We start from the raw sequence: 24,144 nt of genomic DNA on the forward strand, positions 1-24,144 counted from the left end.
TTTAAATACCGAAACGGGTTTTTGTTGCCGATAAATCCAGCGAGCTTTGAAATCGAATAATTTACGAACTAAATTGGTTAGAATGATGATCTTTTATATGTGCTCAAAATGCTCTCCCTTTACACATTTATCCCGATGCTCCGGCAGCTTCTGGCCAACCATGTGCATACGATCCGTGTTTCCGTCTGCAATTTCTATATAATGACTTATCGAGGTAAATCTTATATATGTTTGCCTACCAGTCGCCCGTTTCAGGAGCTGGAAAGTCTCGTAATCACACGGACTTAGATCGGGAGAACAAGCGGATTGAAGACAGCGTTGGATATTTCTTCGCTCAACACAGGGAGTAATTGAAGCATAGTGATGGGTATGTACCTAATCGTCATTATTATCGAACTCGATTTCTCTCTAGAGCGCCGCTACTCTGTGCCCTGCTCCTTTTCGAACTGGCTGTGAAGATCGCATACTTCTTCATCTATTTCGACGATATGCTCCAGGCGGGTTTTTGTCAATTGAATTTTTGCAAATTGCACGCAGAATACCCCATACGCACTTCCAACTGGTCCGAAGGCCTGCAGTCAATTGATGGAGAACCCATTTTTACTATTTGGGTTACATGTCAAATGTTTTTAGTTTTGGCCGACGGACCCGTTAAATTTTGAGTTCTACTTTCGATAAAAGCCTCCTCAAAAGCGGCAAAGCGCTATTGTCCTTCGAATCCCGACATATGGTCCTCTCGGCGCTAGCCTTCAATCTCCGTTTCTTACATGTTGTACCATTGACATTTAACATTTTCGGCTGAAACTTCCTTACATAATGGTTTCACCAATCTGAATTTCCGCAACGCTACAGATCTTCGAGAAACACAAATTTGACCGTCGAGCGTTGGTCTTCGAAATTTATTTTCGAAACTCATTTTTCCTCAACTGGTTTTCACTTGCAGATCTCTAGAGAACTAGCGCGTAGTTTCAAAAGTTACTCAATCTAATAGTCCGCAGGATCTATTTTTTTTGTATCTATATTATATTTTATACGGAAGTATGTATTGTGTCTTTAAATAGTATCTTTAGGCTAACGTCTTCTGTCGTTTGATTCCGATCTTCGAATTTATACGCGTTATTTTAGTGGTCCACTCCATGAGTTTCAGCTTAGAGAAAAAGGTTTCAAACTGACCTGTTTAAAATACTTTTATCTTTAGGTTAATGAGCAAAGTTTATTCATATAGTTCCTTCTTGCAGCGAAATCACTGCGAGAGGGATACGTTTATTAGTTCTATCGGCGGGAATGCCACGAGTTTTTAAGACAGAAAAGTTTTATCTATGAATCTTATAGTTTAAATATTCACTATTTTAAACCCGGAATAATCTGTGCCGCCGTAATGACAGAGAGACAGCGGCCAAAGTCCTTCCAAATTTCCCAGTAACTGCCATCGTTCGTGACGACTAATAATAAGTTAAACGTATACATTTCATCAAAAAGAACAGACGTAGTTTATTTTCACAGTTTTCTAACTATGAAATATGTTCTATTTCAAATCATTCATAGTAAAAAAACAGTTTTAATTAAAAAACTACGGTATTTCTAAGGAATATTGTTAAAAAAAATGCGAGGAACGCAAAAGCTAAAGATATAATTATAGCTTTACATGCATTGCTCGAGAGTTGCATGCAGACTGTTAACACGGCGATTTGATCATGCCTGTTTGAACTAATGATAATTTAATAAACGTTGTTATTTTCGAGGTTATTCATTTCATGATACCTATGAACACCACGCCGCCTCAGTATTTGCTTTATCAACAAAACGATAATAAAACCATTGAGCCTGAAACTTTATCTTGCGCCTGCAGAAGTGCTCCGTCAAACACAGGACCAAATTCACCGTTGATCTGCTCTATTTGACAGTAAAAACAGGGTTCATCGAAGCTTTGCATGGGGGCATAATCTAGGTTTTTGCGTGCGCGCTTTAGGTAAGTATAAGCGACAATCACAAGGGGTCCTTAAGATAAACTCCTTATGTTTCTCATGCTAACATATGCATAGTTATGATGCTGTATATTTACATTGTTTCATTCTATTAGTAGGAGTGATCGCGATAAATTGATTATTTCTTTATATGCGCCAGTATGAGGTGACGACTATGGCCACGAGCGCTAGCAGTTGGCACATTTGGGGTATTCTGGACGCGCCAGATTCGAGATACCAGACTTCTAGATCTGTGCAAGAACTTTTCGGCAGTCTACAATGCGTAGATCGCTCAAACCCTTTCATGTCAAAACAAATCCGAATCTCCTGAAGAATATCTGTGTGATAGAGTCGACCTTCACAATGCAACTCAAACTTGCCATAGGCGAAAGCTTTCTTCAGAGCGTCTTCAATGTCTTTCGTACGGACCGGAATCCCATTAGAAGGCGCAATATGCTCCGCTTCCAGCAGCTTGTAAATGTCTTGACGATTATACAGGGAGATTGCCGTAGAAAAATAAAGGTTCGCATTCGAATAATCGTCTGCTTCGCGTGCAAGACACGCTCCGTGCGTGACAAATTCATGTTCCCACATACTATGCGGGGAGTTCGTACAATTATAACATGGCCAGTATTGGTATAGCAAGCCTTGCGTATTACTGTCAATAGCGATATGTCTTGACGTGTTGAAACAATTCGTGGGTGCTTTAACGCCTGTGAAGAAATGATGAGTTCTATTTTAGTTATTACGTCCCATATCTACCAGGCATACCGAGATAACATGTTTTAAGATAAACCTACCGCACTGTGAGAGGTATATTTGTCAGATAATAACATTTGTGCCTATATGGTATGCTTATATAGTAAGATAACGTGCTAGTACTGCAGTGATGGTTATTGAACCACTTATATGCTAAGACTTGACAATTAATTCTTCTGTGAACGCCGTAATGCTTCTATCAGTAAATGTTGTAGCAAAAGGGCCAACAGTTAGATAGTGGCGAAATCAACGAGTTTTTACATTTCCTGGCAGAAGAAACACAAGTAACACGCGTCGGTATGTATGCTAAGACCCTATTATTAGTTAACATATGGTCAATAGAGGATGGTATCGTTGTTGTTCTAATAATTGAACATACTATTACACCACGAATAGGTAGGTTCTATGTTAGCTTAACAACAAAATCCATCTCGCTAGACCAGGACAGATGTGGACATGTAACGTCACCATTAATAGCACGCGGCAACTGTCAGATTTTAATGACTCCTGTTACGCACCGTCTTTTAAGTTTGGCCAAAGGCCAGCTATGGTCCACTTCGGAGAGTTAGCTGAGTCACACGAGCATCTACACCTCTGTTTTGGAGAAGCACAAAACCCAGCTCTCAATCTCAGGCTGAGTATTAAGCCATCGTAGTCTTTGTTTAAATAGCGGTTAGATGCAGTCAACCCTATCGTCTTAGCGGCGGCAATCGCGAGCAGGAGCAGAATGAAGGCCGGCACTGACCTCATCGTGAATTCTGTACTGTGACTTGTGAATCAGCTCTGAAAATCCTAAGGAACAAAAAAAAACAACTGTGTCCTACCGTTATTCACACACTAAATGGTTGAAATTAATATCTAAGGTCGGACGATCCTAATCGTTGCTCAAAACTATGGATCGATGTCTTTTTCTGAATCAACTGAGTCTGTTTTAATATCTACGAAGGCGCTCAACCTTTGCAATCTGCTACACATACGAGGTCATTATAGTTCGAGGTTCATCTACATTACTGACGCAGTACCTGCGTTAAGCGCTTCTGTTACATTTACCATACAAAATACAGGTGTTGTTGCAATTTTTTATTTCCATTTCGGTATCTGATCTACGGTGAAACGCAAACACCATTTCTGATCACCGCTGACAATTCTGTGCGAAAATCAATTGTTATGGTCACGTAACGCCCGACACCGCTTTAAACCGTCACACAATTCCACGTTTTTGTGTGAACTCGCGGCGACGAACTTTATTTAGACCCTGGATATTCTTTTCAAAGCAAGAAAACTCTTCTTGAGCAGACCTTTTAGCTGGCTGTCCCGGTAGCGTCTTAGCTATGACGAAATGCACAGTAAAGAAGATGTTGAGAATGCACCTCTATTCCGTTTGAAACGTTGATCTTCGAAGTGCTTTTTTGAGTTGAAATTGAACATACATAAAACAGCATATCGTTGCGTCACACTGATCGGGAACGAAAGGTATTTTTCAACGGCACACCAGAAGCTATTCGTAGGTGATGATAGGCTGTGTGGACATGAAGCTTTTGAAAAAAATCGCGGGAACTTAGTAGCCAACACTATTATTATTACTATTTTTACCTATTTCGATGAGAACAGAAACCAGACTGGCATAAACACACCACGTTTTACAATCGAACACGTTTATATTTTTACGCTATACGAAGCATTATTACTTGATCATATGTAAAATGGTTCGATTAAATAAACGTACTCTACAGGAAACCTACTGTGTTCACGATTTAGAGGACATCATGGATAGTCGAACTCCGTTCGGCAACCGGGCTGAACGCTAAGCTAAGCATCGTCTGGTCTGACTTACCGTGCTTGACGTTGCGATACGAGTGACTGCGTGCTACTATAATCGAGTCCGTATACCGTTACACTATGACGTTTTTAATCATTTCTACGAAGCTTTACCACTCCCTTTCTCATGCCATTTTCTCGAAAGCAAATTTGCATCTCTGTGCCGCCGGTGACCAACCTCGACAATAACGCGTTGTCTGCCCTCAACAAAGTCGTCTTGAATTCGCACTTCGAAATGTATCACAGCGTTTCTTTCTACGATGCCCCAGCAAACGCCGTCAGATTTGACAGGCTGACACTGTCCCTAAATGAATTAAACTTGTTCTGCTATGCTTAAGTTCCAGTGTAAATGAATCATAAGCGGCAACTATCGTCAGAACCAATATATTGATAAAGTCGCTCTGTTTGGCAAATGAATAGAGAATACTTGTATTGATGGGATTGTCCAGGCTACTAAGGCCGACAATATCAAGTAGGCTCTATTTACATCTGTATTCATTTACATTGTTTTCGTATGTTAGTTGTTTTGCCATTTCTATGCTACGTAATAGAAATCACTGTTGGTCTTGACGCTGTTCATAATTAGGGTGTTAAATATTAGAGACAATTCCGAAAAAGTTTCTCAGGACAGCAGTTATCAGAAACGGGTTCGGTCGCCAGTAATGCTAGTAAGGGTACTGATCATCGTAAGCAGAAGCTTGTTCAATTAGAATTTAGATAAATGACACATCTTTAGGTTAAGCTCTACAACTGCCGTACAACGATCGGTTGAAACGGGTCTATGTGTCTTCCATTGTAGTAATACGGTTACCGAATATCCTGTGCAATATTTATCGAGCTCCACAATATCTAAGACGCTTTACTTGAACTAAATAAGTTCCAGTGCACCTATGTAGTAAAACGAGAGATATCTTAACCTCATTCGACAGATCTCCTATGCAGTAGCTGCCAAACAATGATAGCTGAGCGTGCTATGCGTCCGCGACAGGTGGACATTTGCGGAGAGAATCTTTGCTGAAGTCTTTTTTAACTCAACTCACATATTTGCCATTATGCAAGGTAAACCAATAGGACGACAATTTGATCGAAGAATGATTATAATTATAGTTGCAGTAGGATTATATTCTTCTAAGCCTAAGACTTCAAAGCCCTCATCCTCAAAAAGTATTAGAGCTTAACACAGCACCTGAAATGGTCCCACGTATTGTCTAGCCCACCACCCACTGTTGGCCAACGACCTACGTGGTCACTTTGAGCTTCCGTTAACGGAACACAAACCTCGAAAATGCGAGGAAAAATTCGCAGGAATTGATGGAGATTTTTTACTTCGTCCGCAACGGGGAAGCACGGGTTGACAGTGTCGATGGCTAGACAGGCATGTGGTCCATCTCCATTGCTGTGCATAGATTCCACTATAAACTCTGCGGGAAACGAGGTCCGAAGGTACATGTGGTTGCTCCAGATGCGGGGAAATTGTTGCTTCTAAGTACGACCTTTAGGACATTTAGCAAACACGCCATAATTCCGAATCGATCAACTAAATGTTAGATGAGCTTGGCGGAAAATATAGTACCTGTACATTAGGGCGTCCTTAGCATAGGGAATTTCCTATACACTCGTCTCACACGCAAGGCTATGCATTTGGCGTCTAAACAGTGGTGCTTACACTCAGCTGCGTCGCAGCGTTGTTAACTTATCATCTGAAATTCCATAGCTTACTTCTCGTTTCGACTCACACTCACACGGATTATTTCGCTAAGAACTTGTGTTTTTGTGTGAACATCTTCTTGAGTATTTCAAGACATCAAAAAAGAAATGGACCAGTTATGAAGCACTTAATATCCTTTGAAGAACTCGAACGTATCGCAGACATCTCGTTCGCAAGTGTTATCTAGGTCATGTATCTATTTCCGTAAAGAGTAAAAGATATAATTCGATAGTGACTGGATCACAAATCAGAACTAGCTTTAATTTATTCACGCATTTCATCAATATTAGAGCGCTTTGAAACATCACAGTTCGACGGTTGGCGTTATTGGAGTATCTAACGATTCGCAGAATCAAGACGTCATGTTTACGCAAATGTCGAACAATCCTACTATTAATTTGTGGAACAGAGACATAGATTTATTTTAGAATCGATATACGATAGTGCCTCTTACGCTACAGGTGGCCTTTGTTGTAAGGGGGATCTCTTATCAGATACATAACTGGGTGAACCCCACACATATAAGGAAAAAAACATTGACAAAGAGAATAAAGCTACCTTAGGTGAAGTTCAAAAATGAATTTTATGTAAACAGAACGTATTTCACCTGGGTGGGTAGAAATCAAACAACTGTGAAGCAAACGTGTGGAGAACGTACGGACCACGCATTGTATGTCTCATCGAATAATTGTTTTTTAATAACATAAAAAATATTAGCGCTTAACACAGTTTTTTTTTGCTACAGGTAATTTTCACATATCGACACATTATTCACATGCAGTGGAGCTTTCGTTGGTAGGGTCCGATACGCAGTTTCGCACAATCCCTTATCTCATCGGTGGTCCGGACCGATTTTCGAATGATGGCCGATCATCACCATTTTTTTTGTAGCTTATCAAATTCATGTGATAGCTCCTCTGAAACACAAAGCGGATGCTAAGCAACCATGTGAATGATAATTAGCGATCAAACGTTGAAAAAAACATCGCCATGCGCCTAGTCTGATAGTAAGCATTAATCAAAGTTACAAAATGACTTTTTCATTTGCGAGGAAGGTATGTCTAATACCTCGACGTTCACTCGACAGATTGTAGAACCCAAAAAAGTGGTATACCTAAACAGCTGAAAGCTGCACCTTGACAATGTTCGTTTCTAGCATGCTATCCCTTACTGCAACATATCGAAAGCAAGCGGTATGGTAAGAGAGCGGCGTGCCGTTTATGGTTAATTGCCTTTTCGTCTATGACGCGCTGGATATACTGTGAGTATACTGTGAATATACTGTGACAGCATGGACGTATTTACCTCGCATGGCTGCACGTAAGATAATATAGCGTGTTTCTTTGGATCCTATCAGTTATCGTGTGCTATATATCGTTCAGTAAACTAGCGATTCCTGGGCTTTGCCTGTAAGCTGATGTTACAGCCTTCATGAATATTATCTAGTCGCTTTAATTTGTCAGTGATTTTATCAATTTATAGATTATGTCTGGTTTGACAGAATAGTCTCCAATGCTTACAAAAAATTCGATTGTTTTTTTCTACCGAATCATACATATCTCCCCTCCTTTCAAAATGCAAATGTTTACCGAGCACACACTATAAGCTAGACGTAATTTCCTCTCAGGTGCTAAAGTTCGGTCCGATCGAATGCTTATGGTGCTCTCGCACGTACAGCTCGAAAAGTTTGATCCTAGACCTAACAAAACGTCGAGTTCGACTTTTGAAGTTACCGGTCTTTGCTCCCTTGGCCTAAATACGACTTACTTAGCTACTAATTCTAGGCAGATAGGTTATATTTATTCAGTCACAGTAGGTCCAAACTTTGTGGGTACTACGTCTAGAAATTATGTATATATGTAGTTAGTATACACCGAACCATAAGTCTTCTGCGCCATGGCAAGTCGTTTGTTCGCTGCGGCCTCTAGTTTATTGAAACGTCGGTCTTCCTGTTTGAGGAGTTTATCGCACTCTGCATGAACCCTATGATGTCGCTTGGCTTCAGCTTCAATCGATGCGATTTCACGTCGTCTTTCCGCAATTGCAAGGGCAAGTTCACCTCGAAACTGGCGGATCTCCTTTTCAGCTGAAGCTCGACACATTTGCAACTCGGCTGTAAGAAGGCCATTAATGTACCCTAAAATAGTACACTCGGAGTAAAATCTTAGCAACCGTAACAAGGATTTTTTCTAAAACACATTCGTAAATTTTGGGATCAAAGACCTTTCCAGCAGCTCAACGTATATCTGAATAGAAGAATCGTATACGTTATTTTAACATTATTTATTCGTGGAATGGGTGTATGTGCAGATCGATCGGGTTCCTTCAACGATCTTAAATTCGACGCCTTAAAAGCTATGTATCGTGGATATTGCCCACTACTCTTTTGCTGTAAGCGTGGCATTAGCTCATTCGTGCACAGATACACGCGTTAGAGTTTCGTCAACATGTAAACAACAGGAAAAAAACTACTTAAAGCAAAATTCATATAGAGGGTAAAGCTCTAGCGAATTATCGAGAACACCGCGGTCTGTTAACTACCTGTAGCAATCAATTACCAAGCCAATGTGTCAAGGCCACGGGAAATCTAAAAAACGATTTAAAAGTAAATCAAAGATACTCCCGCGCTATTTCGCAAAACGTTGCTAATAATTTCATTACTGCACCTTGAAGGCATAACGCGTTTATATTCTATGAATGAGTTTTTTGGTCAATGGAACCGCCGAGCTCTCTTGAAATGTTTTTGCGAAAACAACAAATGTAAGAGCAGCTACACTGGCCAAAAATAGGTACAAATGAGTAGTAATAGTGAAAAATTATCTGTTTAGTTTGAGCACGGCCTTTGAGCATTGGCACGCCAATAAGGCTTTTACATTATGCTCCTAATGACTGCTTATGATTCTACACGTACCAGCATCTTCAGCATCCAGTCGCCGTGAAGAGCCCTTAAAAGCCGTCGCGAAGTCCGTTCTTCGCCGTTTCACGTTGACGAGATCATTTTCTAACGTTGCTTGCCGTTTACGAAGGTTTTCAATATGTCTCTCTAACGACGCTGCAGCATTTTTTGCACTCTGATTCAGGTTGGAGTCTTCCACATTAGCGCGGACATTCTGTATAAAAGAGTTGACTCATCACGTCTAATGCAAAAATTAACTCTGTTTGAAGCGGGTATTAAGGGCATAATAACAATCTCTTCGATGCTATTATTGTTGTCAGTTAAGATAAACCAAAGAACAATACTTGCTCTCATATAAACGTGTAAAAATTTATTAAAGCAAAAAACTACGATGGAAGACGTTAGGAAAGATCTCTGCCACATCTTACATATAAAACTATAAGCTACACACATATATAGCACATATATATAACATATATACATATATATGGACAAGCATTCCAACGGTCGTTCAAACATACTTGTCAAGTTCTCTAATGTTTATCCTGAAAGCGATTTATTAACAGTTACATTAAACACAAACATATGGGACGATAACGCTGTAATTTTTACCAGGAATTCCAACTTTTTAACGCACAAAAGTTAAAAAAAGATAACTTTTTCCCAGGCAGCGTGGAATGAAGTTGTTGCGACTGGTGTCGCCATCTCCTTAAAACAGAATAACTATGCAATAACCTCTCCGTTGAGTTTTCCTGTTTCCCTATAACTTAATGCAGTAAAAGGCTCTAAAGCCTATTTGTAAGACTATCAGCTATGCAAAGTCGATGGCACAAACTCGGTAACCTCGGTTTAGTTAGGTGCCCTTTCAAATTGTCCATGTGCTTTTGGGGGCTAAAAGCATCAGTCCATCCAAATCAGCGGATGTCTTTCAATAGCAACTATGTTCCTCAGCGCAAACTACACCAGTATATACCCATTAATGTCGCTTAACAAGCAATATCACTTAAAACATCCGTCGCTGTACATAATAATAATTATAAGGAGGCGACTCAGCCTAAGGAACGGCTTCCATCTAATAGCTTTTCAAATGCCCACGTGACGACATACCGAGCCTCTAAAAAGAGCAAATTAACATGAATGAGCATCAGCGCCTCACAGGCACTCGTCGACGTGATTATTCAGAAATTCAGTTCATAGCAGTTTTCATTTTTTTTGTAGACCGAAAATAATTTAAAAAAATATCTCAATCCTTATAGGACAACGCAAAAGTCAAGCGATTTCTCGATCTCAAAAAGGTTAGAATCCTACTAGGCGAAGATATCCGAAATATTTGGACTAGTAAAGCCAGATGTATTTGGGAATAGAGGAGTTTCTATGAGGCATAACAAGTGTCTTGAGAGTCCTCTAGAACAAAAGATCTTGGTATCATTTGTGCCCTGTAAATACTCTTGCCTCGTTAATTCATTTTGGAGCTTGCCGTGCTAAATATCTCTATATGTTTTCAAAGTAAATTTTTACTTTTTTTTAAAAGACACTTTTTAATTCGTGCTATGATTTTATGCTTTGGAACTGCTAAACCGAGCACTTTTAGTTTATTCTGTTTTTTGTCCCGTCGTATGCATTGGACATCGTCGCTTTAGCGTCCGAATCGCTCTAATCTATAGGTTTTTGCCAAATCACGCATCCCAAACTTGCCTTTTCTTATATGACAATGAATTTACTAAATAGGTACATTATAATGAGGGCGACAGTGTCTCAGTGTGTCTATTCACATTCGAAATGACGGTTCCATGGTAGTATGTAGTTGCCACGTAACTATTTGACATGCGTATGAGTGGGTGCCAGCCAATCTGTCCTAGATCTGCGTTGTTGAATCGGAAATTATATTCAATGTCCTTTTTCTTAGGGGAACCGAGGGGAACATTCTTAATTATCAGAACAGAAGAAATGGTAGTTATGATAAGGATCTAGATGATCTATTTAAATTCCTTAGAGCGTTTGCCTAGTCCCGGTGATAGCTTAGTAGCTGAAGTATTTGCGTGCTAATCTGAGGGGCACTGTGGTCTAGGCTCGAACTCGAGTACAGAAAGTCTTCGTTTCGTGGTGAAATGGCTAAAGATGATACCGGACGTAAAACTCGACAGAAAGATTGTTTAAGCAGATAAGTACGTTCGAGGCAGGTGCTTTGCATGGCAGTGATTGTAGTGGTTGCACTGGCGCTTTTACAATTCTTTAAATGACGAAGACCTGCATCGGAGGTTCTTCATAGTACAAACCAAATCCTTTTTCTTATCAAATGACCGCGCCTTTGGTTTTAGCTAAAGTATTTGTATAAAAGGCAAGACGTCTGATGCGATAGAAACACTAGCTCTACTTAAGAGTCGTTGAATATTTTGTTTCGGAAAAAGCTCAGAGTATATTTTAGATATCAGACATGCTAATGGTATAATCAACTGTACATCGGTCCGTGCTGTGCCTGCAGAACGGCATATATATATATATATATATATATATATATATATAGCTTTTATTGCTGGCCCTAAAAGGAATCATAATATTTGCAACAAGTTTCTGTCTTTAATCTGGTGCCTGTGGGGATTGCCTTTTGCCCTTTAGTAAAACAACTGACCACGTTCTTTAGTTTACTACTGAAAGTCCCAATTTAAGTTGTACGGCAGAATACTTTTCTGAATCCAAAGCGTATACATGTACGAAATATGCATTAATTGGGAAAATTTTAAGAGATATCCAATGACTACGCTATAAGTCGACAGCAAGCTTTTACAGAAAAATTAATAAACCATAATAAATTGTCTCTCTTACCGCTAGATCTGCCGCGTTAATTTGATATTGTTGAAAACTCCGAAGTTTGACGACATTTGCTGCTAGGGATATTGTGGACTCATCTAAGCGATTAATAAGCTTATTAAGCATGGTCAAATGGATTGCATCTTCTTCGGTCTTCACGGCTCGCCGACAGTCTTCCTTAAATAAGGCAAAATAATTATAGATTATTGATAGATTTTGACTGCATTCTATCTAGTCGCCTAGTGGGCTTTAGATAATCCGATTCATTTTCCTTTAATTCAAGCATGAGTACTCTTCAGATCAAGCATCCAATTCGTATGAAACAGATAGACGGACTAAATTCTACAATTCCAATAGCACTTGCTGACTGAATATTTCCTTGTATCCCACAGATACAAATGCTTTGCTAGGTTAATATTTGATATATTTTTTTTGTGGTACTTCGTTGATGCCATTACATTTTTCACAGCAACTAACGCGCCTATTACGTATGTTTTCAAATCAAAAGCCAATTACATTAGTTAGAAAAAGGTGTATCTCTGTTGATGTTTTTTCTATTCAATTAGTCCTCAGTTTCGAATCATTTCCGAATCGTTGCTTTGATTTTCGTGTGCATGATCAGCTATGTGTAACGGATGAGTCAACAACCGGCGTCTCATCATCACCATGAGCGTAAGCGTTGCCCCCTAACTTATATAAGCTTGTTTTCCCACACGCGACCCCGATAGGCTCGCGGTTCTCTCACGGAATACTATTTATGAAGATTCTCACAAAGTGACTTTGTATCTATGTCACTAACTAACATTTTGATTGTTAATGCGATCCGCCTTCTTCTTCAGTGAAATCAAATGTGTTTCGATATAGCAGCTCATGCTTTTTTTGTATTCCTCTAACATTTCCTTAGTATGCGCTTGAAATATATCGATGTAACTCATTCTCAAATACTTCGAAGAACTTCATTCGCATGCCTCCGGTAAGTGCTGAAAGCAGAGTGAGTATAAGTGAATTTCTGGATAGAACCCGTACTTAGCCATAGCGAGGCTAAAAGTTATCCGCCTGTGCATGGATCGTGACGGTGTTAGCTATCGTAATTGTCATTCATATGTAACAAGGTAAGAAGCACTGAGTTTCTCGCACATAAACTCGCTAATAATAGAAAATTTCATTGAAATAGCGTTATGTTAAGTTGAAGTTTTTCAAACAACTACATAGCTATCTATGAAAAATTTTGAGCTCTTATCATAGATGTACAGAATAGCATCAGCTTCTTCATAGAGAAAAGACATTGAGAACATAATATTGATTATAGCGTAAACTAGAAAATCGTCCGGCCAAAAAGAATCCCCATTCCATCTACGGGTATAGTATCATCAGTGGTTTTGTCCTCAGTGACGGAAGATGAGAGCCCTATCAGGTTCAATTTTCTATTCGTCTCATTTAGGAAATGTTTTATAACCTATAACTTACGTAGTTTCAGACAGGTGAACAACCAATCAACTTGTGCAAAAGTATTTTGTCTGAGTCGTACATAAATGTTGTAGAGCTACACTGTAATTTGAATGAAATACGCATATCGCGGGTTTCGACTTACAAATTTGACTATGCTTGCAGTGACAATGCGAAGCTCTGTTATTTATTGTATTTGTTTCGAGTACGTTTCTAATTTCAAAATTACACGCAAGTTTACTTTCAGATTTGCGGTAAATTTTCGAATATAGTTAAGGGAATTATGTATAACCATTGACATATTACATTTCTGGATTTCTGGAACGATTAATCGGAACGTCATTTAATAGAGATAAGTTTTACTGCAATCGACCATTTTGAGAGGCGGCATTAAATCTACGTACATCTACATTTGTGAAAAAAAAAAAGATATTAAAACTGTCCAGATACATAATACCCTTTGTTTGTGTCATTTACATACACTTGTAAAATAATAATGTTGGAAATGCATATGTTTTTCATTTTATATCCAAAAAAATCTTTTAAAAATGTCTTACTACTGATATTTGCAGCGTTTTCCTTTGCCATAGACCCCCTCGATCGGTCGACTTAAGCTGGATGTGAAGCAAACCTTCTATTACTCCTCAATGCCATGGCCAGCCTGGTATCCGCATAGAGGCTGGTGCCGATAAGTCAACAACAACATTGAGCAGACGAACAGTGTGCAAACATGGTGATGTTGCGCGGAAATGCGTGGTTAACATGTTTAGGGGCTTTTCGATGTCCCACACGCTTTGGATTAATGCCCACTCGAATGTTAAGATCACCCCGAGGACCGCGTGTAGGATCTACATTTGATGAGCGGTACAGTGACGTTTATTCGTCTAACACCTTCTTCACGCCAACTGAATTTGGTGCAGTCAGGTGAGCGTAGCCCGTATGATGTTGTCTAGTTGTTAGAAACGTATATTTGCTATGGACGCCTCGTAAACAGCTTAAAGTGCTGTAAGCTATGACTGACGTCGGCAAAATAACGTCATGGATATACATTTTTTTTTAATTTATGTACCATATGAAAGGCTTCTATCAATGCATACTAACTGTGTAATGGAACTGACTTGACGGTAGAGTAAAATTCGTTTTTGAATTATATAATAAAACTGTAAAATAATTTAAACTGGTTGTAAGTATTATCGTTTAAGCTAAATCTGAATTTGTATAGACAATTCCTTTCCGCAATCGTTGTTTCTAGGTTGTATTTTTGGGGAGGGTATCTGGTAGGCTTGTTTGTTTGACTTTTTCGCAGTGAGTGAGGACAAAATTAACGTTCTGAAAACCCACATAATATGCATACACGTCACCGATCCAGCTATTCGACATTATAATGAAACACATATTCATGTCCCTCCCACCAGATTAGACAGGAATAACGTTCCACTAAAACATGGCGAGTATGAGATCAAACCTAAACATCACCTCGCGGATTCGGATGCCGCTGAGCCTCGAGTAGATACCGAGGGAATTATAGAAAAAACCGTAACCAAACTTCCCTTCACAAACGAACATGGAGACTTGAAAGATCAAGAAACAAACTCCAAGAAGTTCCAGAACGAGTCTCAAGATAAAATTAAAAAAAAGCGGGGAAGACCTCGATTGGAAAGAGAAATATCCAAAGCCGATATTCGAACCGTGAAAAAAGCACAACCAGTTAGCCCAACTGAGGCAGAGCCTAAATCCGCCTTTGAAGCCGTCAACAAAATTCGAGCGAACCTCGACTCCGAAGAGGCAAAATTAGCCAAGGCCCAGATCCGATTAGTCGACTCACAAGGATTCCGTCTTATTAAAACCGAGATCGAGCCACCGTTGAACCTTATGAACCATGAACAGATTCTACAGGTATGTGACTATACCATAACCAGCCGTCAGGTGCTGAACAATGTGTATATCGCACGAATTATGCAATGTAACTTTCATCATTTGTATGCCATAGCTCATCAATTTTTATACAAACGTAATGCATTAGCTAAAGTTAAGCAGATATAAAAGAGCTCAATTGAAAATGGCCTGTGAGGTGCATCGAATCTGGTAAGGTCTATGTAGATTCGGCAACTCCTGATTTCCTTACGCTTACCAGTTGTATAGATGAATTGTTATGAAATTATACATTGATAAGGTTATCTGGTGCAATTCGCACATTCTAGCGTATACCTCATCATCTAAAAAATGAACCAACAAATACATTAAATAGGATATTTGGCTTTTTTTTGTTTTATTCCGATGTCGTCTTTACGTTGGAGTACTATTTAGCTTTCGTAATTGCAAGATTTCTTCCATAAATCAGTAATAATAGCGACGAAGATCTCTGTCAGTTGTGATTCTATTAGACGCACTTCAATATGATTGTCGTATTCCAGTCACTTCGTCGACGCGTTATTGTCGACACTCGGGAGGTTCTAGTTATAAATAAGCCTTACGGTATGTCAATGCACAGTGGGGGTAACATTAGTAGCAGTTCCAAATTTGCTCTCACCTCGTACCTGCAGGAACTTGCCACGTTCTTCCAAGCGGAAAAACTCTACACCGTACATCGGTTAGACAAGGAGGTTACTGGTATGATTCTAACTCTATTTATCCGTTGCTTATTTTGCTTCATTTGTACAAAGGATAAACTATATTATCATAATCATAAAAATTCATGAAAAATTACACTTTATTAACCGAACATTCGTCATATACATGCACATGGTCGTAGGTGTATTGTGTCTAGCGAAAAACCGGCACATGGCGAACGTTATCGAGACATTATTTAAGGCACATCAAGTAAAGAAAGAATATTTGGCTGTTACAAAGGGCCTTGTCAAGGAGCGACAAGGTACCATCGAGCTACCTATTGCCGTTGGTCATATAGGAGGGAAGGAACGCATGGTTATAGTGCCAAGGTATGGTAAATGACGTACTGTAGTAGAGACTGATAGATAATTTGGTGTAAAAAACGGAAAGGATTTGCTTTAATCACTGTAACAATGCATTTTTCCTCCAGATAATCATCAATTGCGATTTATTAGACACCATTTTTTTCATCTTCTTTTTCAGGCCACCTCCGGGATCTAAGAAAAGTATTCCGAAATTTTCGCAAATTTTTGAGGCACGAACTGAGTACGAAATTATCTCATGGCATAACAGTGCCGCCTACTGGAAGCTGAGACCGCTAACCGGGTACAAACACCAGCTTCGTGTTCATCTGGGTTTCGGCTTGCGGTGTCCAATTATCGGTGACCACAAATATTCACATATCAAGAAACTTGTTCCACAAAAACTTCCAGGAGACATCCTTGCCAAACTCCATGTGCGACAGCAAAAAGTACGGAGATCTATAGCACCAACAAATTTAACAACTATTCCGAGCAAGGATTCGTTTTCAATGATGACAGCGTTTCACCATTACTTAGGCTTGCTACGGCTTATAGTGCAGACAGACATATTATTCGTCCGAATTTCCTTTGGCACATATCGAGCCTTGCGGTTATTGTATCACCACTAACATGATCGGTCATATTACATATATCCAAAGAGTACAAATGTTAATCATGAAGTGGAGAATAAGGAACCAGAGTTCGTGAAGGTGAAACATAATGAGTTCTAAGTCGGTTATTTATTTTTACCAATATAATATAGAGGACAATAGATTAACCAGAATGGATTGTTTAAAGCTAAATACGTGCCATCGGAGCCGGATCTCAGTCGTGTTGTGTCGCTAAATCTATACACGGTATTCGAACCATGCAATACTGAAATACCTTATTCATTTATATTTTTTCCAAACTGCAGGTTCGCGAAATCCCGTTGCATTTGCACAGTAGAAGCCTTGTCGTTCCCGGGATTCTGGCAGGCGGCCGCAATCTAGTAGCTCGTGTCAATCCGCCCAAACACTTTCAGAAGACCGTTGAACAACTTGGACTTTCGTAGACCGTGTTTATATATACTTGTACAAAACATTTTTTACTGGATTGGCTTCCTTACCGGGGCAACTTAATCGCGAAGTCGATATAACAAATTTTACTTACGCAGATTTCAATGAGTGTAGCAGCGTCTTCATTCGATGCATCTGATATCCAGTGCACCTAACGATGTTTGTTGTTGACCAAAGCGTTATGTAGAATGATTAGTTTGACAATTTAAAAATTAGCTTTATAACTCGTTACGTACTTCAGCAGGTGACTACAGCCTACAGTTGGTGGTTTCGGTGTAGTGCTACACGAATAATGTACATACATTTAACGGTTACCTAAATTAATTCTAACAGGATACTGGACTAAGAACCGGGTGGAGGCAAGCTTAGCCAGTTGGAAGCTGTCCAACTTTGAGTAATGAAGTGCATGTAAGGGCTGAGCATAAAAATCGCAGGATGTGTCTTATTTATTGAGAGATTTTAAATCGGTTGTTCAGAGCAACATTCTATTGCTTGATGAAAAATTACGTAACTCGTAGTACAGAATGTAAACATGAGCTAGAAATACTGTACACTAATAAATACATTTTTGAAAATTAAGTGAGGTACCAGAACAGATTTTAGGAAGCTTCTTCTGCTCTGTTACATCTTTATTTTTGTGTATGTTCGAAACCTAGAATAATGGATTTTGTTTGAAGAATAAAGGCGAACCGGAGCACGGCTAACTCACCATTTTATAAATAAAAGCGTGAAATAAAAAATGCATATTGACGATAATTGCATATTTTTCTCGAGTTTCGAGATACGATTAATAAACACCTTGAGTTCTCCTGTGCGCCAAAACTAGTATTGTCTTTTCGTATTCTGCTGGACAGTTATAATCATAAAAACTCGTATGTCCTTTCAACGCGCTAGAAGTCTTAAACTTCCATACATAAATCATCATACCTGAGGGTGGGCTGAGGTTAGCCAAATAAAACATAAAATAGTTGCTCATTGCTCGTTTTGTCACGTTCTCCTACACCTACGACGGTTTTGTATTTGCAGATGCCCACATTTGCGGCCTACCTTCGACTGATTCGAGTACATAAGTTTACTGCCAGCATTGGCAAACGGCGTTCTTCAGATCTATAGTCTGTTGCAATAACTCAACAAGCACTGTTCGATTCGACATTATTTCATTACGTTTAGTGCAAAGCGAAGTACCCTGACAGCATACGTACGACAAGGCTGTCGAACTGTAGAGCTATTTTCATTTTCTCATTACAATCATCTTTTGGTATATATTTTCTGAATTTTTATTGAACATTTGGTAAATTCAACTATCTCATATATGAGGGCTTTATCGACCGGATAATAAATTCAGAATGCTCACAAAGTTGCCGTTCTTTTAGAACAATACGACAACACTGATTCTCTATTGCCGAGCGTTACAGAGTCAACGTTACCGGACAAAATTGACTTATCTCGGATTCTAGGATAATCATCATTCCTCGTTTACTATGTGTGTACGGTGACTAGAATTCAAGAGATATTCCCAAGACTTTTGAGAATCTTTTTTTTCTAACTCCGGAACTAATTCCGGAAGTTTTCTCTAACTTTCTCGTAACGAAAATCCGTCTACCATTGTCGCAAAACATGCGAATACTAACTGAAAGATAAATTAATTTAGACGTTCTTCATTAAAAAAAGGATATAAATTTGTAAAAATAAACATTTTACCCTTAGATATTCAAACATAGCTTTTCCTATTGGTCTCCTAGGAGCTGTTAGGTATCGAGGTCGGAGAAAAGCGTATTAGAAACATAATCTAAAATAGGACTTCTAAAATGCGGGCTAAAAATCTCAAAATAACCCAATATGCGTCAACTTTAAAATGAGTAGATTGATAAAAGTAAACAAAGGCAATAAAGAATCATCCTAAAGGCCGTGTAACTTGAATCGTCTATAAATAAACTTTCGATTGACACTACCGAGCAATGCATGTGACAGACAAATATGTCGCATGAAACTAAGGAGTCAAGTCGTTTTCGGGCCGCTGACGTCCCACCTTGTTTGCTTCTGACAAACTGGCAAACAGCTAAGCCAAATCAATGGTTCAAAATAATGAAAATACTTACGCACAATTTACTTTTTTTCGCCACACACACATTCACATCGTTTATTTTCGAGACAATTTGACATCATTCTCGTTTTAATGACTTTCCAATGATCATAGTAATAATACTACAGCAATTTCTACTAGTCTCCTCCACTATTATCAGTATCATGATCAACATTATCCCCGTAATCATTGCTCGCATAGATTATGATGTAGATTCGTCGGTTGAAGAAACGTTTGTTTTTTGATATCCTTCGTGTGAGTGTTGTTCTTCGCCATTTTGCCCCCATTCTACACCTAGATAGATGTATCTTATTAGATTTCTTTTTATATAAATATATACATTTGCGTTTGCATAACAGCCACTTTTCCGACCAATTTTCCAGGCGGTATCGACCGAGAAACTTTATTTTCGTCTTCATTACAAAATGGGATCACCATGAAATTATTTGCTGACTGTTATATAAACCTTTTATCCCTTTAATTGACTTAAGTTCCAAATAATGAAATATCCACAAATTAAAAAAGTCAAGGTAGCTGCAAAGTCCACAGCTGATAGCAGGCTAGATTCGCAGAAATTCTTTTTTTCTGGTACAAAATTCTGCGGTTGACATAGACTTCCACTGTTCGCCGTAAGTTCAGTTGTCACCTGATTATTCCAAGCGGGCGATTCGTGTAATTGGGCAACATGTCGTTTGTTACGTTTTTCACTCATAAAAAAAACATTTAAGTATTTTGATTATACATTGGAACGTCTTTTTTCTGAAACCTATATATTACGAAGCGTATCTTCTTCGTAATAGGTGAGGCTGTCCTGATCCTCTTCTAATTTTTTCTAATAATGTTTTATTATGTTACAATTTATGCTGCTCTTAGTCAAAGGTTGTTAACGTGACAAAGAATATTGACCCTCTACTTATATCTTTCGATTCGTGTTCTTCAGTCCGTTTGGTGTACGTACATATAAAATATCTTGTGCTTAATATTCTCTCGCGTATTTCTGAGTTCATGTTACAGTGAACATGTTTAGATATAGTAATTGCAGCTGTCAAAGTGAGTTAATGGTAATAATGACAGGGACAAATAGTTCAATTATGATATTTATAAGACTCAATTCAGGTAGTTTATATGTTGATTTCATTGGTTTAATACAAAACAATTTTCAATCATTTTACTCCAAACCATAAAGACATACTATATACCTACCAAGAGCGAAAAAGGTTTTACATTTTCATCCAACTACGAAATAGTAAACGACTGTTAACTACGCACTTAGACATGTCCATCAATCAAACGGGTGACAAACCCTCACTTAACAATATCTATATTCACTATCAGATATTGCTGGTTAGGATGCAGTCAACAGACCCGGCAGCTTAAACATCGAAAATAATAATTTACTATTGAAAAAAACAAATCAGTAGAGACTAAAGCCTTCAATTCTAAAAAGCACGTATATATGTATATAATTAAGAAAGGCAGTTTTTGCAAGACTCGCTGTTGTTGTCCTAACGCGAATATAACACGCTTTAGCGTCAGAATGTTTTTGCAATAAAACTACCCAGAATGAACTATGCTGCTAAGCCTAAGTAAGAAACAGCGCACTTGTCGCCCAGCTCTAGTTTCAACATAACAGCAGAGATTGACAATCCTAGTTTATAAAAATATCTGCACGCGCTTCCAGTAGTCTTGATTTCGCGGATCAATGCGTCTATATGTAGTATCCTTCTCATCTTGAGTAACTCGTCACTATTGGGAGAATTAGCAATCAAAAACTGAGCCTTCGTTGTATTGTACATATTTAGTTTGACCCCCAATTTTACACATTTGGAAGTACGTCGTTTTCCCTTATATCACAACACGTAATAGTTAGTAACATACTGGGACATGTTAACCTTCTTATTCTGAGGTTCTGGAATTTTTTGGAAAGTTTTTTCCTTTTCGTTATAAGCCAGTCAAATGAGTTGAACTTACAAAAAAATCGCCTCAATCACTACTACGGTAGCTACTCTTCAAGTGAATTTACATACTAAAGACGTAGCCCACGTAATCTTATAATCTTTAATAGTTCTTGTTTGTGCCATCTCCATTTTCGTTGCCTGCCTCTGCTTACCTTTAACCCCCCAGTTCTAAGTCAGATCGGTTTTATCTCTAGCGGTACAAGTCGGTTTCGGCCACTGAGTCCAGTCAAACCGTACATTAAACCGTCTTCACTAGTTGACTTCTCTGTCGAGGGGTTCCTCTCTAGCTTTATATCACTTAGTAACTTGTTGCTTTCCAGTTTCCTCTCTTCAGTTGCCTTTCCGCCAACGCTAATGTGGACTCTATGATTCCAGCTATCACTGCTACTGCCGCGGCTTTGCTTGTCATATCTTTGTAGCATGCTTATAATAACGTATCTCACTATTCAGCCTTCTGTCGCTTGCTTTGGCTAGTCACGACTGCTGCACTTAATGCTGGCGCTGCTGTGATCTTCTCGTCGCTGCGGCCATTCGAATCGACCTTTCGGACGAATATCTTTCGCGCAGAGGATTTTTGACTCGCTTTAATTGATTCCACATCGTCCTCTTTGTCCCGTTGTATCTTTGGGGTCGATTCGAGCGGCGCTTGATCGCCATCGTCGAGGTTAAGTCGGCGGGCGCTGTCAAAATATACAATACCCTTACAACGATTGGCGTGCTTTGCGAGGAGCTCTCGGAACACAGGCAGTGTTAAGGGTGATGGTCGGAAATGCTCGAATAGTTGTTCAGCATCACGTCTCGGCATCTGCATAGCCAGCCAACACAAGCGGTAGAAAGCTTTCTGCGTGAGCACAGGGACGGCTGACGCTTTGACGCTTCCGTCGTCCGTAGCTCCAGGCTCACGACCGACGACGTCATCATTGCTATTGGCTATGATACCATTAATATTAATTGAAGGAGAAGCTGTAGAAGTAGCTAGACTACTTGTCGTATGGTTAGTGATGACGACGGGCTCACCGCTGAGACACTGCAGACATATGGAAACCATGAAAAGATGGTTGGCGTTAGAAACAGTCAAGATTGATGTTTGCTCTCGTTCAGGTGTTAGGCTTATATACTGGATTTACAATAAATTTAAAAGAACTTAGACAAGAAAGGAACGATCTGACAGTGGTTGGATGCGAAACATCCTTACTCAGAAAGCATATCACTGTTAGAGTATTAATTTATTCACGTATGTTCTTTATGTTAAAATCATTTGAGTAATACTATTCGCGTATTGCCGACTACCACCAAGGTAAAATCTATTTTATGTGGGCCGAATGTGGAGCTCAGTCCCGATACTTGAACTTCACTTCGTCGAGTTACTAGCTTCATCGGAATTGCTATTTTCCATTTATATCCCTCCCCAAACCAACTTGGACTTTTTTTCAATAGTACTACAGATTAGCAGGAAAGAGGCCACCAAATTAACAGGCCGATGCCACTTCAGTCGATTTATATTAGTCGCATATTTGGGCACTACGGGGTGGCTTTACCTCAAAATGCGGTTACCAACCCTGAATGCAGATTCGCCGTCCCGGTTTGCGAGATGCAATGCTGCCAGCAGAACTCGTGGATCGACTTGAACTTGTTGGGCCGTCTCTTGATCAGTGCCATTATCTTTGTGGTGCTCGTCAACCCTATAGACGTCCTCCTCCATTTCGAGGATGTCAAAAAATTCCTTGGCCACTTCAGACGGACGTACGCCCAATGCGGCTAACAGTTCAGAACGCGTCAGCCGTCCTGATGGACGTCCGGCTCTTTCCGTTTCAGTAATTAAGGAGCTCACTTTTGCAATGTCCAATGAAATCTGGTCAGGTATCAGGCTAAATCGAAAAATCAATCAAGCAAATCAAATAGAATGCAAACAGACATGGCGCCCTAGGTCGGTTTCGGTTAAGATTTTCAGTGTCATTCTTAATATTTCGAGAAGCCAGCAACTGCTATACATTAGTCATAAGTTCTTGAATGTAAGTCCTTCGAGTTTCGGAAGGAATAGTTTATTGCCAATTTCAAGTTATAGGTGTCAGTTTTAGAAAGACGACGCTGATTATCAATTTCCCTTTACTTGGAATTTACGACGTGGACTGCCCAAAAGTACTGACTTCTTAATTCCTGTATTAAGAAAACTACAAGTAACTATCTCTTATGCTTTGATTAATGCGCTTTTCCTTTTGAATCTTTGCCTGCCTGGCCTATTCTTAAAATGTTCAATAATATGAAAAGCAAAAGACACATTGTCTTACCCGCTCTTGGCTCTGAACTTGAGCAGTTTTACTATAGCTAGCGTATGATGTGGCTGACGTACATCCCCTGTATCAAGAAATCGAAGGTCATCGTAACCAAATTCGGTCGTACCAACTCCCAGCGCTGCAGCCATTAACTGACGCACGTTGTAGGCAAACAGACCAGGATCCTTGCATTCGGCTGCTGACGGTCTGTAGACGGGCAGGTACTCGATAACCATTCGGGTTTGCCATTGGCATGTAGTCAGCCACATCGTCTTCAAAGCGCTTGGCCCATCCCAAGTCCATGTTAAAGTGTTCTGGAAGGATGAAACGCCTAAATTCATTAGCGTACCTAGAAATAATTGCCTTAATTAACGTATTAGGTAACACGAAGAGCTTTAAGTAATATTCGGTATTTGCTACCAGAGCAAAATGTTTGATAAGTTTTATAGTAGAAATTTTTA

The 24,144-nt window shown here is 39.3% G+C and overlaps 3 protein-coding genes and 1 long non-coding RNA gene across 33 annotated transcripts in view; 1 reads left to right on the forward strand and 3 right to left on the reverse strand.

Moving 5' to 3' along the window:
- Positions 1–1,462: 1,462 nt before the first annotated feature.
- Positions 1,463–4,801, reverse strand: LOC147758166 (uncharacterized). Of its 3 annotated transcripts, XR_015319904.1 has the most exons (4): positions 4,466–4,529; positions 4,022–4,258; positions 3,242–3,515; positions 1,463–2,677 (listed from the first exon to the last, which is right to left on the reverse strand). It is a non-coding gene; the product is annotated as an uncharacterized LOC147758166 (long non-coding RNA). The 3 variants fall into 3 exon arrangements; XR_015319901.1 differs by lacking the exons at positions 4,022–4,258; positions 4,466–4,529 and adding an exon at positions 4,558–4,801; XR_015319889.1 differs by lacking the exon at positions 4,022–4,258 and having other exon boundaries at positions 4,466–4,574.
- Positions 4,802–6,481: 1,680 nt separating this feature from the next.
- On the reverse strand, positions 6,482–14,095 carry LOC111243489 (uncharacterized). 12 transcript variants are annotated; one of them, XM_086978025.1, is made up of 6 exons: positions 13,957–14,072; positions 12,757–12,933; positions 11,969–12,130; positions 9,161–9,359; positions 8,129–8,386; positions 6,482–7,166 (listed from the first exon to the last, which is right to left on the reverse strand). In XM_086978025.1, exons 2-6 carry the CDS (start codon positions 12,886–12,888, stop codon positions 7,123–7,125), a joined length of 795 nt encoding a protein of 264 aa, XP_086834151.1. In that variant the 5' UTR covers positions 12,889–12,933; positions 13,957–14,072; the 3' UTR covers positions 6,482–7,122. The 12 variants fall into 12 exon arrangements, with proteins under 12 accessions (XP_086834151.1, XP_086834196.1, XP_086834284.1 ...); XM_086978070.1 differs by lacking the exon at positions 13,957–14,072 and adding an exon at positions 13,545–13,764; XM_086978158.1 differs by lacking the exon at positions 13,957–14,072 and adding an exon at positions 13,421–13,558 and having other exon boundaries at positions 8,129–8,362.
- Positions 14,096–14,129: 34 nt separating this feature from the next.
- On the forward strand, positions 14,130–18,191 carry LOC111243488 (pseudouridylate synthase RPUSD4, mitochondrial-like). The gene is made up of 6 exons (XM_022789150.2): positions 14,130–14,323; positions 14,815–15,295; positions 15,814–16,009; positions 16,152–16,338; positions 16,493–16,760; positions 17,228–18,191. Exons 1-6 carry the CDS (start codon positions 14,130–14,132, stop codon positions 17,363–17,365), a joined length of 1,464 nt encoding a protein of 487 aa, XP_022644885.1. The 3' UTR covers positions 17,366–18,191.
- A 1,283-nt stretch (positions 18,192–19,474) lies between these two features.
- LOC111243487 (lysophosphatidylcholine acyltransferase 1-like) overlaps positions 19,475–24,144 on the reverse strand; it is a 38,220-nt gene continuing 33,550 nt past the window's right edge. For all 17 annotated transcript variants that reach the window (XM_086977423.1, XM_086977601.1, XM_086977639.1 and 14 more), the window contains 3 exons: positions 23,699–23,997; positions 22,969–23,278; positions 19,475–22,437 (listed from right to left, as the gene is read on the reverse strand). In XM_086977423.1, coding sequence (XP_086833549.1) covers positions 21,853–22,437; positions 22,969–23,278; positions 23,699–23,997 — 1,194 coding nt within the window. In that variant the 3' untranslated portion in view covers positions 19,475–21,852. The remainder of the gene's footprint in view (positions 22,438–22,968; positions 23,279–23,698; positions 23,998–24,144) is intronic.

The sequence above is a fragment of the Varroa destructor genome, unplaced genomic scaffold (assembly GCF_002443255.2).
Source record: "Varroa destructor unplaced genomic scaffold, Vdes_3.0 BEIS01000001.1, whole genome shotgun sequence".
NCBI classification, from domain to species: domain Eukaryota; kingdom Metazoa; phylum Arthropoda; class Arachnida; order Mesostigmata; family Varroidae; genus Varroa; species Varroa destructor.

Bases quoted from the DNA above. Each gene is read 5' to 3' on its own strand.
- LOC111243489 (XM_086978025.1), bottom strand. From the start codon at position 12,888: ATGAGTTACATCGATATATTTCAAGCGCATACTAAGGAAATGTTAGAG. The intron at 12,131-12,756 runs GTTAGTTAGTGA...GCCTTATTTAAG, and splicing joins ATCGCATTAACAATCAAAAT to GAAGACTGTCGGCGAGCCGT. The intron at 9,360-11,968 runs GTAAGAGAGACA...TCTTTTATACAG, and splicing joins TTAACGCGGCAGATCTAGCG to AATGTCCGCGCTAATGTGGA.
- LOC111243488 (XM_022789150.2), top strand. From the start codon at position 14,130: ATGGTGATGTTGCGCGGAAATGCGTGGTTAACATGTTTAGGGGCTTTT. The intron at 16,010-16,151 runs GTATGATTCTAA...ACATGGTCGTAG, and splicing joins GTTAGACAAGGAGGTTACTG to GTGTATTGTGTCTAGCGAAA. The intron at 16,339-16,492 runs GTATGGTAAATG...CTTCTTTTTCAG, and splicing joins CGCATGGTTATAGTGCCAAG to GCCACCTCCGGGATCTAAGA.